The 21,011-nt window shown below is 35.0% G+C and overlaps 2 protein-coding genes across 2 annotated transcripts in view; one reads left to right on the plus strand and one right to left on the minus strand.

Annotated features, from left to right (window-relative positions):
- The window catches only part of LOC117235936 (mitoguardin), a 41,560-nt gene that overhangs the window by 16,012 nt on the left and 4,537 nt on the right, over window positions 1–21,011 (minus strand). The window lies entirely within an intron of this gene.
- The window catches only part of LOC117235937 (protein unzipped), a 33,778-nt gene that overhangs the window by 9,976 nt on the left and 2,791 nt on the right, over window positions 1–21,011 (plus strand). Inside the window, exons 2-4 of the mRNA XM_033498433.1 lie at window positions 16,749–16,947; window positions 18,478–18,851; window positions 20,359–20,693. Coding sequence (XP_033354324.1) covers window positions 16,749–16,947; window positions 18,478–18,851; window positions 20,359–20,693 — 908 coding nt within the window. The remainder of the gene's footprint in view (window positions 1–16,748; window positions 16,948–18,477; window positions 18,852–20,358; window positions 20,694–21,011) is intronic.

The raw sequence follows: 21,011 nt of genomic DNA on the forward strand, positions 1-21,011 counted from the left end.
AGGACAGATGAATATCGGTACGTAATAGCGAGAGAAATTTCACTAATAGAAATTGGTGATTGTTCGAGAGGCTTTTTTTGGGTCAAGGGAACTCTACGATTCATGGAATCGGTATAGTAAATAAGTATACCAAAATGACCTTAAGTCGCCAGCATTTTACATCTTGTTCCGCGATGTCGAGTGTCCAATTGTCAGCAATGATAAAATATTCTCGCGTCATTACGCAATTGCAACAGTGAAAAGAAAAGAGAAAGAAAAAAAAATTGATTCAGAAGCCACGTTCGCGTTCGTGTGACCAAAACATTGAGTAAAAAAAACCGGTATCACCGGTGGTATACTTATATAATGCGTGTGCTTTATGCTCGTTCAAGTACGACTGTTATGTTCATTTAAATTGTATATTATTGATTAATTGTTTTGCGCTGGCGGCAAACTTTGTGTTCTTGCGTCTCATAGCAGAGCGACGAACGTTTAAGACGGATGAAATCGAGTGATCGAATAATTCGGAAGCTCTGACGAATTTCAAACGATGGAGCCTGACCCATTCGTGGCACGCAATGAATCACGTACCCCTGGAGCGTATTATCGATTGCTCGGTAGCAGGAAGTTCTCATCGGGGTCAATTTTCTTGAATTCGTTCTTGACGTCTTGAGCGACTGCGTAGTTGATTTTTTATTGAGTTTTTTTTTTTTTAATAATATCCATATTTCATGATAGTATTACTCTTTGTGACTGTCAACTTTTCTAATGTTGCTTCGTTCATTTTCATTCCATATTATTACTGGATTTAGTTATTATATTATATTATATATTCATCTATTATCAAATATTCGTTGGATTCGTTAGACATATTAATTATACAATTTACGTATATCATCATTGTATTATCATTACTTTGTTACTATATAACGTTATGTACGCGTGATTATCGAAGGAATAGATTTTACCGAGTAACATGATAATAGAAAATTAAAGCGTAGTAGAATTCCATTTATTTATTCCACAATGGAACGATAAGTCACTTTCGTTGAAGATACGAATTTTCAATACAAATATAACGATACGATTGACAGAAATAAGAGAATTCCAAGGTAGATAAATTACCCATATCCAAAAATGATAAATTACTTTGTCTTCTCCAATAAATTTAATTTATCGAATAAAATACTTATCGAATTAAAGCTTCGAACTAAAAATTCCATCTGGAAACGACACAAAACCTATTAAATTGTTGATACAAAGTCAAGGACGTTGACACGACTAACTTCGTCAGTATCCTCCCTGATACAGGATTCGTTCAGTATACAATATAGACCAGCTCTGAGGGAAACAAAAGTGACGAACCAGCAAAGCAGTGCAGTACAGTTCTTTGTTCCATTGTGTTTGACTGGCGACGAGGCAGGGTGTACCTGAGGTGTCTCCCCGTGACGTTTGCTTTGTTCCCGGGCAGAATTTACTTCTTCTTCGTCATTACCATAGTCTGAAGGACTTGTCGCGGTATTTTTCTCTCTCTCTCTCTCTCTCGCTTTCTTTCTTTCTACCTTTTTCCTCGCTTTCTGACACAAATAAAAGAATAACCGAGAAGGAGAGACACGTAGAATACTACGCGTGTGTGCACGTGGTTAAGAAGCAAAACCGTAAAGAAGTGTTCTTGACTCTGGCGTGGATTGTCACACTGGGGTGTTATCATGGTAACGCTGATAGCACGACCGTGGAAGGTCGATACCTTCCTCATTTGGTATTCCAAGGCAAGGGCATGCCCTATCTACCACCCTGGCATACCAACTGCGACCCCTGTTTACTCTTTCCGTTTTCGATAGTGTACAGCACAGGCACTATGCATGCAGGTATATGTGTGTCACGATAAAAATAGAAAATTTGGAGAGTTATACGCTTACTGGACAACGCACGTATTTACGTAACGTTCCTGATTCGACTTAGAAATATCTGGTATTCATTGAACAAACAAGTTGCAACAATAGTAATGCTATTAATATCGTGATAATTGATAAATATCGTATAATGAATATTAGTAGCGTTCTTTCCAAGTAAAATGTCCTGTCTGATATCTTTTCATTATTCAAGGTATTTTCAATTATTCCACGTCCTCGTGTTTTTTACCTCCTACATGATGTCATATCATACAGGTTGCTACGAACCAATGGTTCTATATTTTAAATTGAATGGAGAGACGGCACAAAGAAGCCGACGAAGCTCTTCAGTTTCCAATAGTAAAATTTTACGTTTCGCTGCTCGTAAGATATACATTGATTTATCGAATCAATGAATGAAATAAACGTGCACGGTGAACATCTTATTGTACGAAAAGTAAATTCGGAATTTACAATGAAATGAAGATCACGAGAAAGAAATATGATTGTTAATGTCACTATGATCGAATAGGAAATTACTAATTTGACATGATTGGAAATGGAAACAACCTGCCAGCGTGAAACGTATGTCTTTTAAAAATAGTCGATAAAAATGGTCTTAAAAAGTGTCGTTATACGTTCAGTTAATAATCCTATTAACTGGCTAAATATATATATTTGCTGAATTAATGCATTAACCGTAACATACATATACATATATACTTGTAACGTGTGGTTATACGATGCAGGAAGTGCGTTATCAAACAACGCAACAGCGGTGCAATTGCAATAAGTAGCCCGTTAACGCGGTCGACGTTGGAAAATTTCAGCAATTTTTCTATCAGACACGACAGAACGATTTTCTCACGCGAAGAAATTATTTAATCAACACTGGCGGATTATATAAATTCGAGAGCTGGTCACGCGTTTCATGAACCGGACCGTTTGTGAACTGTAACGTGGCGCGAAATCGAGGCTAAGTTCGTTCGGTGTACGGAACAGACCGGCTAATCTCATGAAGATCAGTCTGATTATCATTTTGCTCGAACTTGAGGCCGACTTGGGAAATTGCAGCGATTCGCGACACGCCAACTTGCCTCAAGATGTTGCACGAATCAAAATGATCGCGATCGAGACGATTAGAAGACGAATGTAAGAATACAATTTTTTTTAAACTAGCGTTCATTTCATAGTCGTTGTTTTAAACCGCGAATAATTCTGGACGACGCGTTTCTCAATTGTTAATCAGAGTACGAATGACATAGATCAGCGTAGCATTAGCTTATAAAATGTATGACTTGTTTTCTAGATTTTTATTTCTACGATACTTGCAATAGACGAAAGATTTTGCGAGTCGTGAAAATTAGAAATGTTTGTGTTCGAGTATCGAGACAGTTGCTTTGGAAAACGAAGGTTCACTAACCCCCTGGTTTCTATATCGAGTGTAGCTGCGTACCTAAAACTGTAGCATAGAATGTATCACCAAATTCTAATCATAGAATTAGATCAATTTTATTCCATTTGCGAATAAGACTTAGACATTTTTTTGCAGAAAAACCTTAATTCTTATTCCAATTATACGCGTCGTAAAGTAGAAGATCGAGGAGCAAATATGAGGATATTTCTTTCATCCGTTCTTTATTTGCAACCATTAATTAACCACGCTATCTTACGATTCAGCGGATGAATCATAAAACTGTTTCCTGTATTATAGAGATTGTCGTCTATCATCTTTATCGAACATTTCATCGGTACAAATATTAGAACACTTACTAATATAAGTAGTATTTATTAATACTAATATTTTTCTCGTCTATAATCTTCTGATCTGAAGATTTTCAAAGGCTAAAAATTTTACGAATATTTTGTATCTTCTCTCATTTTCTAAAACCACATTCTCGGGCTAGAATCGATTAGGTGTTTCAAGAGAATAGTATCATTACAGCATCGAAGGTCGAATTTTAAAGGCTGTTTAAGGATGGACACTTGAAACCTTTGGTATATCGTGAAAGGTGTGTTGATCGATTGCGCATGAAAGGGACCAGTCATCGAGAATTTACATATATGCAGTGATAAATAGATTATCGTCCCTCTGCAACGATACAAAATACGATACGATCAACAGAAGATGTTCCGAGTATTCTTCAGGATACAGCTTCGTTCCGATATTTGTTCAGTTCGATAAGAATGTAAATATTTTGTTTGAGAACGATTAAAATATTCCCACGTGTCAGAGAATTTACCTAGAAATCGTGCAGGTGTTCTCTGAGATCTCTAACACGATTTATTTATCGATATTATATTTCAATAGATTTAATTGGAAAATTGGAAATTTGTAAGTTGTAGATTTATCTTGAGATGAAAGTTAGATATCTTCTTGTAAAAAATTGTACGAGTTTCAAATTATTGTTTTAGATTCAGGCCTGAAATAGAATACAAATATTATGCAATGCATATCGCATAACCGTTTAAAAAACCTCTAGCTTTTAGATTTTGTTTGTTAATAACCCTTTAAGCAGTATCAGCATAGACAAATTAAGTTTCATTAATACACGTTTGCTTTTCTTGATATTTTCTAAAATAATATTAGCTTTCCTTCTATACGCATATGTATGAAGTATACATTGAACATTAATTATCGATTACTAAACGGCGGATTTGTATCGAATATTTCATGCAATGGAAAACACCAAAATACGTATAATATAAGATACGTAAGGAAGCACATCTTATAATATTTAGTAGATAACATCTCTCTACTTAGATACTATTTCTATACATAACTGTATTCGCAAAATATGAATCGTATTAGAATCTAGTATTCATTCATTCATAATTAGTATAATCGTCTTTTTTTGGAATAATTTGATTTTGAGATACATAACTCACAAACACAATTCTGAGGCCTATTTTTATCATACTTTAGATCATCTCTGTTTTATAGAATGATTGCACGCTAGACGATCAAGGTTTAAAAACGAATTCCAAAAAATGGTAACATTCCCACGAAACTATATCCTCGAGAACTGCTTTCGATATAACACGAAATCAACGAGCGATCCACGGCGATAGAATGGCGGGACTTTCTCTAAAATTACTAGCCTCTTGGATGATCGAAGGCATTCCGTGGCTAATTCAGCGTGAAAGTCAATTATCTAATTTCATCGGTAACGTTTCACCGTGGATGCATCATGGTATATGTATCGCGTGATTTTCCCGTTGAATTTTTTCTCATTTCAGATCCGTACCATCGAGAGAAAGGTTTCTTAAATTGGAGTAGTATTTAGGATCGGATGATCGAATGAGATTTTATTGACAAGGAATGTTATCCCATTTACGATAAGATTCGAAAGGATGCATAACGTTCGTTTCGAAGATGTTAAGAAAAGGGTTACTGATAATTGCTTTAGGGTCTCAACTTTTGTGAGAAACGATCAACGAGTTGTTTCGAATGGAAAGTTTTGTAGCTTTTTTTTATCAAAATAACTCGTGACTCTCTATAAGGAAAGATACAATGAGTAAACAGAAGTATAATTCTCGAATCAATTCTCAATAGCTGTGTTTAACATCTTTGCTCTTTCAATTCGTAGTAAGAAATCTGTCGAATGGTATTTCTTGCGAGGCATGATTAGGATAATTGAGAAGATGTTTTGAGTTGTTTGGTCAAGACAGGAATAATGCTTGGCGCTGGAAAGGTCAAAGACCTCTTTAGCTATAGTTCCAAGAGGAGATTATATCTCTTCGGCTTGTTACACCTTTAGAAAGTTGCGTCTAGTGGACGAAAAACTGTGCAGTAGATGAAGTTGTGCTCCTCTGGAATAATAGTTCGACTAAATATTTGTATTTGTTCCTACATTACCAGCGATAAACTTCAGTCATTGATTATATTTATTAAAAAACTCTAACGAATTTTATTCATAATATATAAATATTTCAGTATGATATAATATTTATGCTACAACACGCGTAATAATGCAAACGTAATAACAGATCTATGATGGAGTAATTAGAAAGTGTGTAAGAGCGATGAAAAGCTCGCAGAAGAATTTCATTTATGGAGATTAGAAAATTAATTTGGCTAACAGTGTATATTATAACGAAGAGAAATGTTGAAAGAAAGAATTTAATTGGAACTGAGGGAAATTTTTCTAAATAACGAAGAAAAATTATTTCTATAAAACGACAGTACTATATATTCTCAAATTACTTTTTCAGGTAACGAGATACTCTGAAGTTACTTCTTCGTATAATTTCTGTTACAATAAGAGAAACTACTCCAGACGTTCTAACGTATCCTGTAGCTGATTACATAACGAGAGAATTTGTCATAATATCGTTTCTACCGATCAGCAATCGAGAATTGATTCTTTAAAAATAGAATCATTTCGAACAAGAGCTACTTAACGTTGTATAAACGTAACGAATACGACTATTACTATAGTTACGCTGCGTTTGCAAGATACGTTATTATACTCCGCACGCGCCTCGACATTCTTTAAATATCCTTTAGACCTTAAAGTAAACGTCCTTACTCGTTTAACTACACTTGACATTACATAAATCTAATAGATAAACAGATAGTTTGGATTCAGTCTGGTGAACCTTGGAATAGCACTTGGCTTACAAATTGTATCAACTTTTCAATATTGTACGTAATAGCTACCACAGATATCTACGTATAAATTTAATACAAAGTTAATAAAAATGTACAAAACACATTTCTATGCGGAAACGTCGAAAATAGCAAACGTTAAAGAATACATCTATCCGTATATCTGCACTAATGGTATTATTAAATTTGATCGAACCTTTTAAATGTTTCCAAATTTTCTAAATTTTATAATTCATTTTATACTTGAAACAGTGATAAAATTTCAGTGGAAAAACCCCCGAAACGACCGTTACATAAATATCGTAGCCAGCCAAGCATAATATATGACGTACCTAACGACATATACTCGCCATCGTATCGTCACGAATACCTTGAATTTCGTGCAAGTCCGCAGAGATAATCGCAATCCTCCCGCTGTGTCGTCTCCGTTTCTCGTCTCCAGGCGTTTGTATACCTTCTCTGGTACGTGGAACGATCTCAATTAAATAAACTCTGTGTCAGCGTAGTCTCCTCGTTCATATAAAAGTTCCGCACAGTTAAGGTCAGTAGGTCGGCGTCGTGTCAAATGAAATATACGAATCCAGTCTGACCGAATTGCACGAAGGACGAAGCCGGCGGTTAATAATGCATGCGGCATACATAATCTCTGTCTTTCCTTCCCTTTAGCCTGTAAATCTTGTCAATCGTCCACCTTGACGAGGCTATCATCATCCCTGACTAGGGTGCATAGATTTTCCCTCTTTCTCTGTTCTTTCTGTTTTATTACGTTTGTTTGCTGCGCGGCTTTTCCCTTTGATGTGCCATCGATTGGTATCGAATCGCGTCACCGCAAACAATCTATCTCGATGAAAGCCGCAGCCAGAGAGAACTAATTTTTCTCTTTTTTCCTTTTTTATTTTTTGCTTTTGCTTTTTGCTGACACTCGTTGTCAGTTTTCATGGTCACTCTCGGGGAAATTGAATCTTTAAAGGCTGAAGGGCTACCGAGCGTTTTTGATGATCAAAAGAGTAACGGATGAAACGAAGTGTTTTTTTCTTTTGATTTTCGAGAGAACGGAGTAAATTACGTTGAGTAATTTTGTCGGTTAACAGCGGAATATCAACTTTTAGCGGAACTTTGATCGTCGTCCAATCGAAAGTTGTTGAGTTGTGTAAAATAATCAATTTATAGATTTGCTAATCTAGTAATTCGTGCATCAGCGTTTATTTAATAAATATTGATCGTATAATGCAGAAAATCTTGTTTCATATAACAATTTAAGACAATATTGTGGAAATTAAATAATTCCTCCATTCCTTCAGTTTATCGAAGAGAATTATGTTTAAGGATCACCAGTGATTATTCCTTCATAAGAAAAATAACGAATGATGGTTATTTCGAGACAACGTTAGTCGAGTCAAATAATTTCTTCGTTACTTCAACTGATCACGAAAACTCATATTTAGCAATTATCCTTCGCAAGAAAAGTAACGATTGCCGATTTATGGATGATTTATGTCTACAAATTCTCAAGTCAATCTTTTGCAATATATAAAACTTAAACGATACCGAATAAGTAAAAAATCAAATTTTATATAATTCAAGAAAAGAAGCCAGTTTCCATTTAGTAATCTATTTATCGTATGATTTTGATTTTTCATCGTTCATCGTTCATCGTTCATTTGTGTATCTTCTTTTTAAAAAGCCGCGAAAATCTTCGCTCTTCGCTAACTAAAGAACAATTTCGCCCGACCTATGTCCATTTCCTCGAAACTGTAGTTATTCCGAATGGTTGAACGTCCCAAACGATTTCGAAAGGAAACGCGGTGATTAAATCGCCAATTTGCGCTCCCTCGACGTGAATCGCGCGGAAGCCGGAAAATGATGTAACTGGGATTCCAGTACAGTCGTGATCTGTATGAAAAAGCGATTCGACATTGTGAATGAGGAACGCGACACGAAAAAAGGAAAAATGAAGGAAACGAAGTAAAAGAGAGGTCACGGAGAGATCATAAAAATTCTCGAGTCGTAATAATGCGTACACGCAATCAAGTTACATTACCATCCATAAGTATCTGAGCATCTGGTGCAATTTAATCGAAAGGTTAATATTTCTATTACATTTCCAACTTATGATAGAATAACGTTTCGTTGCTATTAATTTTTTACCTCTTGTCGCAGCTGGGATTTAATGAAACTGGAATAAGGAATATAACTGCGTCATTCGAGAATTCTATATTTATCTCTAATGAATCGTTGACACTTCATGGAATCAAGATAAATATTATTATTAGTGCGTCTAGATACAAATACTCTGGATAATCCAATATGTGTATCGATCGTGACTTGGCCGTTTTTATTCTATCCAATTATCGCGCATTCCATTAAATAAACGCTGATTCAAGAATTAGTAAATCAGTAAATCCATAAATTTAATAATCTCCATCTACCTTCGATCATTACTTTTTTATTTACACTAATTCGCATTAACTACTGTCTTTACAGCAGTTTTAATATCTTCTAACTGCGTGTGTATGTTGCTTCGGATAACAGATCAGGGACAACAATTAGATCGAAGATTTTCACTCGAAAGAAGCGTAGTTTGTATATTTTCATATATTTATTTATTTTATACGTTTAACTTAGCAACGTTCGTCGTATTTATGAACAGTAGCGCGCGTGAAACGAAGACAGATGAAATCCATCCGTCTCATGAATAGGAATTTCCATCGGTTTCCAACAGAAGGGTAAAAAAAAGTATCGGTAAAACCAACAAGGCTGAAGCTCTTTAAACTCGTGTCCGAGACATTATCGACGTGACGCTTCGCATATCGGTGAAACCGGTTGCAAGGTAACGTTCAACAACTTGTTGACAGGCCACCTACTACGTGCGCACCACCTCTTTATCCTATTATTTTCGGTCGAATGATGATAAACTCGTTTAACACGGTACCTGGGACCTCCAAATGTCAGGATCAAGTGTCTCGTACTTTTTGACTCCGTCTATTCATCTTTCACACAAAGAATTTACCTTTGAGAAATCTTTCTCGTAACTCTGTTTCTAATATCATTAAATGTTTGTGCAGTTTCCTAGTTTTATGAATATGATACCACGAACGACTGGGAAAATTGTTTTACTCATCAAACGAACAGGGAGATCTGCATCCTAATTCGTTGAATATAATGACATCCTTGAAGATTTTACACGCATAGCGTGCAATTTTGTCACGTGCCTTCGTATCGCTAAATATCCATAATTTTCACGCGCATTCTTAGAATAGGTCAGCAATTGCAACAGATGTTTTAACGTAAATGTGCAATCTCTTCGATTGGCTGTTCGATTATTTAACATCCATCTGCACATACTCTGTTTATCACCTCCTGCGTCTTCAAATACCTGATCGAACGTATATCTTTCAATGTTCGAAGTTTCAATCTGTTTGGATATTTGTAATACGCGATTGACATTCTGCTAAGACTATTCTTCTTGCTTTTACTTTGCTGTTAAATATCTTTCGGTATCTAAAGTACTGCGATCCAATATCTTTTGGACTGGGTTAGGTACTTTGGGTATTTTGGAGAGACAGATACCTCTAGTAATAATTCCCATTAACAGATCGTGGATGTTCTTGCGTTCATAAAACATTTAAATGTAAGAAACTCTACAAACACTGTAACACTGCGCATAATATGCAAAAATGTGTAAAATATTTAAGTACGAAATAAATACCTATCTATACGTTCTAGTTATATTCTATTATAAAGCATAAATTTGCATAAATATTTTTCGGGGATTTTCATTCCTCGTGGGAATACCCTATTCGACTACGACAATATTTTTCCAGTATTTCCCTTACTTTGTAGCTTTCTAAACTAAAGCTTTATCTTCGAGATATCGCTCGTTGCATCCAATGCTGGTTCATCTTCTATTAAATCGCATTTATGTGGGACGTACCTCCATTTCGAAATATAAATGAAGATGTAGCTAGAGATTCGACAGGAGATACCTCGTTTTCGAGGCTAATTAAATCGCGAGCGGACTGGTCGTTCGATAAAACGGCTCGGTTGATCGAGCAACTGGAAATAGAACGTCGGAAAATTCTCACAGCTGATCCATAATGTATCGAAACCGAAGAATTCAAGCTAACAACCACTCTGATCTAAGTTTACACACCTGTATCGGTAAATTTACCTGAATAGAAAGAGACTCGATGGAATTAATTAATGCTTTCTGTCGAATCTTTCTCGGGTCATGAGAAAATCGTCGTTTCCGTTGTGATTACACTTATATGTACAGGATGTATATAATACAGATATAAAATACAGGATGCAAAATATATATAAAATACCCAAGACATAGTATTCCTTATGGTATAGATTTAACGAGCGATACTTTGGATTGCATCTCTTGAATCAGAAAAATATGAATTTACACAAATATCCACAATCCAGTTATAAGAGACGTGCAGTTTTATATTGTATGTTTTTGTAGAGGAGACACAACGCACAAAAACTTACGATGAATTTTACTAAAAACGAATATACATTTACCGTTTACTCGATTAGTGACTTGTTAAAATACAAAAAAAAAAAGAATATAATTTTAATATAGAAAATAATTAATCCTTTAAGTGAACCACAAAAAAGAACAGAATCTTACTACTTTTTATCCGTGATAAGTTACGACGATTTAAACGGATTTCCCAAGTCTATTACGATTTTCATGATTCAATGAACAAACCATAAATGTTTTCAAACTGATAACTACTATCTTCTTTACATCATGTGAAGACAGTTATCGTTCGAGACGAGTTGAACGATCTATAATCTATAACGAGATAATAATCGATGTATATAAAAATAAAATTCATCGGTTTGTTGTTAAATATTTGATTGTTTCTCGAGTATCGATTTTCCACTTCTGACCGAACATCTTGTAATATTATATTTGATATTTAATAATAATTATTATTATAGTAATATTATAATAATCTTAGTATCGTCGTATTATATTTGGAATTTAAAAATACAATTCAAAAATGGGGAACTTACGGAATATATAGTATTCGAGATAAAGAAATAATTTCGTCTGAATTTAATCTGCACGTGTTATGTGTGAAACAAGTTCACGTGCAAATTATTCAATAATAATTGAAGCGTTAAAGAGCAAATGAATCGCGAACTGGCCGATTGAATACGTTCAATTTGCAGGGAAAACGTTCCCTTTCGAGTGGAGAGGTATTCTCGTTTCGGTTTTAGATACAACAGGGGGTTTTATTGCCAGTCGTTCAACGTGCTCGACCGACCATCACCGTGTCTAGCACAGAACGCACAATGCACGGTATCTCAGCTGGATCGAAGCTCTTTTTCAATCGTTCGATCGCGACTCGAACAATACCGATACATCCGCGCAAATCGTACAGCAGAACGGAAACGTTTTGTTGAACTACGAGTAAGTACGAACCACACATGATCCACGGAGGTTCGAATTTTATTGCGTTTCTCACAATTAGGTGAATGGTAAGGTGACGCAACTGAAATCAATTTGGAAGAATTAATGAAATTTGAAGGACCAAAATTGAACCTAATTATCGAGTAATGAAACTGGAGATCTCTTCTATGGGATTGCTTTTAATTATTGTGCTTTGCTTTAAAAAGAATGAAAGGAATCTTCTTAGAATTGGTTACATTAAATCGATTTTTATATAAAAGAAAACAACATAAAATTTAGATAATTAGTTAGTAGAAAAATTAATTAAGCAATGATAAGATAATTATTAGAGTCGTCTGTAATTCAATCGATAGTAATAAGTAGTTGCAACTGATCACTTTACTAGTCTCCAGACTAACAAAGTATACATGGAATTTATTGTTCCGAGGAAATTCGAAATATTTTTCCAGCTGGTCTAAACTAGAACTTGGCGATAATAGAAGTACTTAAAAAGGTCGGCAAGATAAAAGACAACTCATTGATTTTTGGGATAGCTCCAAATTGTAGGGAGACCGTTCCATAATCCACTTTGGCGAACGAAAGAGATTAGGGTTCACAAAGAGAGGTGGACGCTCTTTGTTTTGTTGCGCAAAAACCTGAATCTAAAGCGTGACGTCGTAGCTAGGGGAACAAAAGAGCATCTGTGTTTTTCGTTTCATGCGATTCTGAATCCCGACCAGTATCAATTTCATTTAAGAAATTGAATTATGCAATTCGGTTAAATACTTCAACATTGACACATTAGATGTAAAAATCCTTGTCCCAACAACTGGTGATTACACGGAGAATAAAGATTTAGCTAGAATCTTTCTAACACTCGGCTGTTTCTTTCTCCATTAAATAATATTTAATACATAATTCATTTTTTTACGATAACAATTCTCTTAATGTTAAAGCCCGTAATTAGGTAACTTCGTAAAATTTCCAATGTTCCATTCCAATTCGTCACAAATGTAAAATATAGAATTGACGAAATAAATACTACAAAATGAATTACCATATCAGCAAACTGTTACGATCACCTATGACCTATGCAATCTACGAAAACCAGTTCAACTAATATTTCAATGTTTCAAAACGAACGATCTAGAAATTTTAATAATTCCAGAAATTAGTTTCCCCTAAGGAATTCGCTTGCTTAACGTTTAATTAGTCCTGTATAAATAGATAGAACCTCCGGCAAACCTCGTCATCATGCTCGAATAATTTTCCCTCGTTGTATTAAATCGTCCATAACGATGTAATATTAAATAAATGTTTGGGAAAATCCCAGCGACGTTTACACTTACGCGTACATCGTGTGCGTTCGCGGATAGATTTCAGAAGGCAGCCAAGCGAAATCTTGAAACGAAAGAGTAAGAATCGAACGCAGTGGGGCACGGGCGTTATAAAATAAGTGTATTATCACGTAAACGGATATGCCACGGAACCGTTACGATAACTCGTATATCGAAGATATATGCGTATACCGAGCACACCTTGAAAGGTAACTAGTGCGTTCGCGTTTCCCTCCAGACGAACATCTTTACGAGCATGTATCGTTTTTATCCCCTTTTTCTCCATATTATATATTTTATGAACCCCATTAACGATGGTAAAATTGCGGTTTCCGTTACGACATTGAGATCTTTGAAAACGCATATAAAGTACATATATACATATATATATGGATCCTTGTATATATATAATCTTTATTTTCGCTTGCCTTTTGGCTACCCGGTGATCTCCGGTTTACATTGTACAAATATACACACGAGTATAGTAATAATCCAACAGTAATAATAACTGTGCTTAAAATTTCAGGTCTATGACTGGATAACAAAGTAGCTGAATGTAGCTCTATAATATAACACTTTGCATCGCCTGTTCGCGTATAAAGGAGTATACTGGAGTTATAGGAACAGTATCGAATGGCTGATAAAGCTTATAAAGCTTGCTGAGCAATTAATCGAGAGAAGCTGTGACCTTTTTACGATGTAAGGAGACACTTTTTTTTTATTGTGTTTACGCAATATCCGATATTAGTGGTCATTGGGGTTTTTTTTTTATTTTTTAAGGAGAATTAATTAATTTGTTATTTTTTGGACAGAGTTAATCAATGGGAGTTATCCCGTGTATAACAAATAAATAAATAAATTTGACTTTAATATTTTCGATACGTTTGAAAGTTGGCTTTTCTAAATACATATTTAGACAATGTTTATTCGATAACTTTGAAAATGTTGAATAAGTTGTCAGGTAAAATTAGATAAAATTGCAGCAGGAAATTTAGATTTCTATCTCGGGGCGATTGTAGAAGCTTTTCCGACTTTCGATATCTGATTTTCTCTAGTTTCATCTCTTTTGATACTTATAGTTACAGATATATTAATTCTCGACCTACTTGGAGCAACATGGAAAAATCGATCGTTCTAAATTGTAATTTTGAAACTGGTCCGAGAATAATTCCTTTTTTTATATAGATCCATAGATGCGCGGAAAATAAAAATATTCAATATATCTTCGTGTGACTATATAAACGAGGATAAAATTTTTACTGGTTATGAATTATTCCATCATTCGTCCAAAGAAATCTAAGTCCAATTCTATTTTTTCTACAATTAAATATTCCCATTATTATTACTCTTATTCTTTATTTCCATTAGAAGCTCAGGTAATAAGCTGATTACAAATATAAATAAGAAAGTAATAATATTACAAAAGTGTATAAGCAGATATACAGAGTGTACCAATTTTTTATAGCTATACATTGCCAGTATATTCTACAGCTCACAGTATAAACATTTTCTTATTAACGCAAGATTAGCAGCGACAAAAAGTTAAGTTTATTACCCTTTGAAGCTTTCGTTTATTACTCTTTCAAGTTGACGTCGTAGAAATATTACGATACCGATCTGACTACTATTACTGCTAAGATGTAAATATTCCTGATCTATTTGTACCGTAGTACTTTGTACCGTAGTAACGCGTTCCGTTCGTTTCGTGTGTCATTTCCTTGTGATAACACTTTAACAATGCTTTCAATAACATGCATATGTTTATATGACATTTTTTTCTTATCTTGACAACATTTGGTTGGAAAGAACACCCGGTATTAGTAACAATATTTCTTCGATTCAGCGTTGGTTCGTACTATCCTTCTGCGATTAAATATTCTAAATAGTAAATTCTTAATTTCCTTTTCAAAACCTGTCTCTTTTGATAAATCTTAATCTGTTGCTATTTTATTAAAAATATTTAATATATATATATATTAATCTAGATATTGCTATCTCTATAAATTGAAATACTTCTTGACTTCTTGGAGCTTCTCAAGTTCCATTTCGATAATCTTAATTTTCAAAAGTATCGAAAATTAACATCTATTTATATAATTCTGTTTCCACGAAGCCTTGACTTCCTTTCAAAGTTCAGTGGATTCAATGTTCGATTAATTCTCTCACTAGACATACGGTACGTGCTAATTTTATGAACGGACCGTCAGATCTGCGAAATAATTTCTCCGTCGAGAATTTCCTGAAACAAAATAACAAACAAGGGGAAGGATCGAACGAAAAAAAAGAAAAGGAAAGAATCGGCCATGAACACGATATAGTAGCGAGAAATTGTTTTGGCGCGATCGCGGGTTGGTTCTCTCCCGCAGTATTCGCGCGTTCGTTTCGTTTCCTTGCCACTAACTGAAGCGAATACACACGAAGCAAGGTAGGAGATCCAGTTATACGCGGGCTGTGTTAAAGATACGCTCTGTAAGCAGAAACATAATCGCAAAGAGGCGAGGTATTACTGTTACAAAAGTTAAGGTCGCTATAAAACACGGCAGAACGAACGTTACGTAACATCGTATTTAGAAACTGGAAACCTCGTAGATTTTCAAAAGAACACCATCGTCTTATCGTTATTTCTATTAGAAAAAAATTATATCGCCTTTAAAAAAAGAAAAAAGATTCGCAGATTACTTTCATGACAAATGTCGTATCCGATATTTTGTGAAATTAATGAAATTGATCATTTATAAGATTCTTTATAATTTGTGAGATGAACGAATATAAGATATTCTACGTTTGAAGCAACACAAAAATTAGAAGATTGTACTCTACGATATTATTCAAAAATTATAACTTATAACTTTTAAACAGCTTCTTTATACGTACACAAATGCTTATTAAAGATATTCTCTTTGCGTATAAACCAACCATTAAGAAAGTCTTATTTATCTAGAAATAAAAGACCAGAATTTTTTTCTAAACCTTCCAACACCGCGATGACTTTCAAAAGAATCTAAATAAGAGTCAATTATACCGCAACGTCACCCTGTGAAAATATTCGCAAAGAAAGTTCACAGTTTCGATCCATTAGCAATATAAACCCATTAAAAAATTAGTAACGCACACGATGTTAAATCTGTTGATATTTTTCCTTTCGCGGTGCAAACTGCGCCTTGGTATCTCGGGTTACCTCTGAATTAGCTTGCTATATCGTAATAACGATCTCGTTAGAGCTCGTCTCCTCCGTTTACTACATGTTCAACCCTCCCTATATTAAATTCGAATACGATATTAGCCTGTGCACGTGCACTTTTCCAAGCGTTTCGTGCGCATTTTTCTCCTTTTTCCTTTCTTTTCCTTTTTCATTACATGCAACGAAGAAACGTAGATTAAACCCTTCGTAGATTAGACTTCGACATTAGACTTTGCACGTGAATTTTCCAACCGTTTCACGGGTGTATTTCTCTCTTTTCTCTTCTTATTGCTTGTTCTTTTTCAACGCAAAAAATGACAAAACGATAAAATTGCAGATGTCTTGGCAAAAGGTTTACCTCGCTGTTGGACTGTTCGGTGTTCTGTTGTTGCTGACGAATGCAGACAACAGCGTGCACATTCTGTCAAAGTATCAGCAATTAGTCACCTCGACCGCTCTGAACTGGCTTCCCCGTGCTTACTACGATTCATCCAAGGAAATAGTCATCGGCGGTTTTGCGATCGAAGAATCGGAAGGTACGTGCAACCAGACGAGAGAACTTAACAAAATATGGTCCTTTCTCTGGCAAGGTCGACCAGAAATTTTACGTTCAACGAAACTTTAATTTTATTCCCCGATCATCCTCGTCGCTTTCTCTTTTTTAATTTAGTCTCGCTATGCCACGCGTAAGAAATACTTAAACGCACAGGACAGAAATTGATTTTTGGACCTTTTTCTTCACCAGAAAGAAACCAAGTTAATGAGATGCATGATTTAGTCAACAACTTCTTTAAAACTAACTTTCGTCAGTTTATTTGATACGATAAATGATATAAAGTAAATTTCAAGACTTCTAACACACTTGTCTCTCTATTCGTCCCTTTTGCTTTTCTTTGACTGTCGATGAAAATACTTTTATGCCTATTTCGAATTACATTACTTCAATTACAACATACCACCGCGTACGTACAAAATGTTACAATGTTAAATTCTTGTGTTAATTTGAAACGAACTGAGACGATTTTAATTGTTATGCATGATGCAATGAGATGCAACGTGTGTTAACTTTTATCCAGTCTTTTCAGATCATTCCTCCTCAATTAAGTACTAAGAATGAAATGACTAACGTATCGATCACCATGATACCACCCAAATTAATTTGAAAAGCGAATATTTACAACTTACGTCGCATCTTCTTTTTTAATTGAGCGGTCTCTCCTCAGAAAACGTCTAAGCAAACATAAAACACCATCTAGCTTAATCATCCCCAGGCATCTAATGAGGCTATTGTACACCAGAGCAACGCATCACTCATACTCGGAAACCGAGGCCAGTTACATTCTCGTGTTAATTTCCCGTCGCCGCTAATTGTCGCTAAGCATCGTCTCGACATCATCTTCAAAAGGCTCATGAACGAACTTTTCTCGCCTACGTACCTGGCGCAGACGGTTTATCCCTTAACAATACAAATATACAATTGTCTGCACTTACATTTTCATCTTCTCGTCTACCCTGACTAGTCTGGCCTACCCTCTACTACCCTCTGTCTGTTTCTTCGCGATAAGAATACAGTGGCTTATGAAAGTACTTGACACTCATCATAGACAATTTTTATGTTTACATAATACAGCATATATTATGAAGCATTTTGAAATACCATTAGCACTGTAATTATGGTTTAAATAATCCATAAATAAGGAAATTAAATTAGGAAAAGGTATTTTTTTGAAAGTGATTATTAGTAATATTTAATAAATAATAATATAAATAATAAAATATTTTTTACACGAAGATACTATAAATTGTTTATTAAATGCATTGCTCTCTCCGAATCTTCTTCGTTGTACTGATTTAAAAAACAAGACTAAAGCCAGTAATCAAAATTAAGAAAAGTACCTAAACCGCGTAATTGGTTGTATGAGCACGTTCGCCCCTTTAAATATATGTTCCAAAAACAGGTTCTTACGAGTGTCGGGATACTTCCGTCAGCTACTGTACCATACCGTAGATGTATTCTATATTCATTATGTTCATTATTTTTTTTTATGTTCATTTTTTTCTCACAGACAACTCGTTCAACAATCAAGCGGAGAAATCGGAGAGAAGAAGGCCCCTGTACGTATGCAGAGTACTGCACACGGCCGTCTGGGTGGCTGGCAGTCAGAAGGGTGACGAGCAACGATGCACAGTGACGATTCACGGTAACGTGCAGTCGTACGACAAATACGACCTGTTAGAAAATGTGGACAGTGCAGCCCGCGTCAACTGGGAGCACTGGGACAAATACAAGAACACACCGGTTGGTGCCGTGGCCATGGAGAAGATGTTCATTGCGCGTCATCCCGCGAAAACTGACAAAAATGCCTCATCGCCGAGATACACCCATTATATCGGCACCTTGAATAAACGTATTCTTGGGAGTATCAGCTACGTCAAAGACGTAAGTAATTGCTCCGCGATTTACACTGAAAGAGCGGGGTGGGATCTACAGGGTGTTAATTCTCTCCCCTGGATTTAGTAAGAGCGACGCTTACTAAAGAGCGTAACGCTTGTAAGCTGGATTGCAAGGTGGTTGGTTAATGCAGGGTGGGAGATTAAACCGACGGGAAGAAGGAGGAAGCGAAGGGTGCTCCTTCAACTGTGAGGTTGCGGTTGACAGGCGGTTGGGGGTGGTCTTTTTCTGTTGAAATGACGGATGATGGGGAAGACGAGTTTTAGGATTTGCGGTGAATTAATCTTCTCATATACGTATGTATGTATGTCTCGTGTATTTATGTGGGAACGGTTTTTCATCGTATGTTAAAATACAACGTGAACTTGTCAATTTCTAGATGATATGATTCTTTAATATTATATTAATGGTACCGTGGGTGAATGTTTGAAAATAATATAATTATGTTTTTAAATTGTATAATTGGAATTGAAAATAAAATACGTAAGATTGAAAGTACTTGAGAAGAATATAAGGAATATAATTCTTGCGAATATCGGAAGCTAATATGAGAATTATAATTGACGTAGTTATTCAAAGCACATATTTGTTGATAGGAATTTATTAAATACAGGAAAATCGAGTCACGATCACACAAGGATATAAAAATAAAACCGAACTTTCGAGTAGAGTCTTTAATTTAAATCTTTCTCAAGCGAATGTTCGCCCCTGGTACCGATTAATAGTTAAGAATCAATATTGTATTAACGCGATATTCCATTTGCAATTTCTTTCAGTCAATTTATAGTACTGCATTATGCTTTTTGATATTATGGACGTGAGAAGGAACCTCAAGGATTTTTTTTCAATTTAATGATCAAATAATCCATATAATTCACACATAAAAATTTCTAAAAGTTATGCACGAAGGGATTAATGCGGATGTTGGAGAAAGTAGTCGATGAAATTTTAATCGGAGTTTGCGTGATTGGACGATGAATGGAATGATTTCGTTCATCGACTATTTAATTAATTGGTACATTCTTTAGATAAGGAGAACTCTATTTTGCCAGTAGTTGATCTTAGATTAACTACGCGTAACTTGCAATGAGTATTTCTTTTTCGAAATATGAACCAAGTGTATCTCAAATATTGAAATTTATTATTTTCAGAATTCTTCGCATAACGTTGTGGAAGGTATTACTTCTTTGAAATAGAAGTTAAGCTAGTTTCAATATTTGAACAAATCGATCGTTGATTTATATTTTATTCTATCTTCCAGGAAATAAATACGATTTCAGAGCAGCAGTAACTAGTAGCAATATTCTTATTCCTTCTAACAAGAACTCGAATATGTTCTCAGAATTAAAACCGACCAAATATTGGATTTTATTTTAATCCATGTTTCAATTAATACTTTTAAAGTATCTTAGGAAACCAATAACCCGCTGCGCTTTTATCTTTCTTAATAGGGTCACGGTACTATTAATAAAACATTATGACCTTTTTCCATTAGGATGGTACCGAAGAAACCGCGAAGGATGGCGATGTCCTAGTCGAGACGGAACCGACCTCCTACGATTTGGAAAACGTTAAATTGAATTGGCCTAAAATGCGAGTGGTTAATCGTACATCCCTTGAACTTGACAACGCGACTATCGTTAATGATGGAACGGAAAATGCGACAATAGCGAAAGCTTTTGGTTACAAGTACAAATATTCCATTTACTGGGGTCAAGGCCATGCCATACTAAAAGGCTTAAACACATCAATTAAATTGACGAACGGTACGGCTTTGTCGAATATAATGTGGGGCACAAAGGAAACTAGCAATAATACCGACATATACACGTAAGCATATTTTCCATATAGTTTGAAATCAATTAACGCATAGTGTGTGGAAAGTCAGATGTATTAAATTTTTATAGGATTTATAATTCATATTTCGAACAATATCCGATCATTTATTATCAGAAAAAATATCTTATTGACATAATTTATCGTTATTTTGCTTATCGATTGAATGGCATTAATTGATACTTGAAAATTTCTGAAAAATGTTGAAAAGATAATTCCATTTATAGTAGATTCTTATGTTTTAAGTCGTTATCTTTATTTTGTCGCAGTAAAATTATTATATAAATCTATATAAATATGTATATACAGAGA

Source organism: Bombus vosnesenskii, unplaced genomic scaffold, assembly GCF_011952255.1.
Source record: "Bombus vosnesenskii isolate JDL3184/JDL3185 unplaced genomic scaffold, Bvos_JDL3184-5_v1.1 scf7180000013334, whole genome shotgun sequence".
Lineage (NCBI taxonomy): Eukaryota > Metazoa > Arthropoda > Insecta > Hymenoptera > Apidae > Bombus > Bombus vosnesenskii.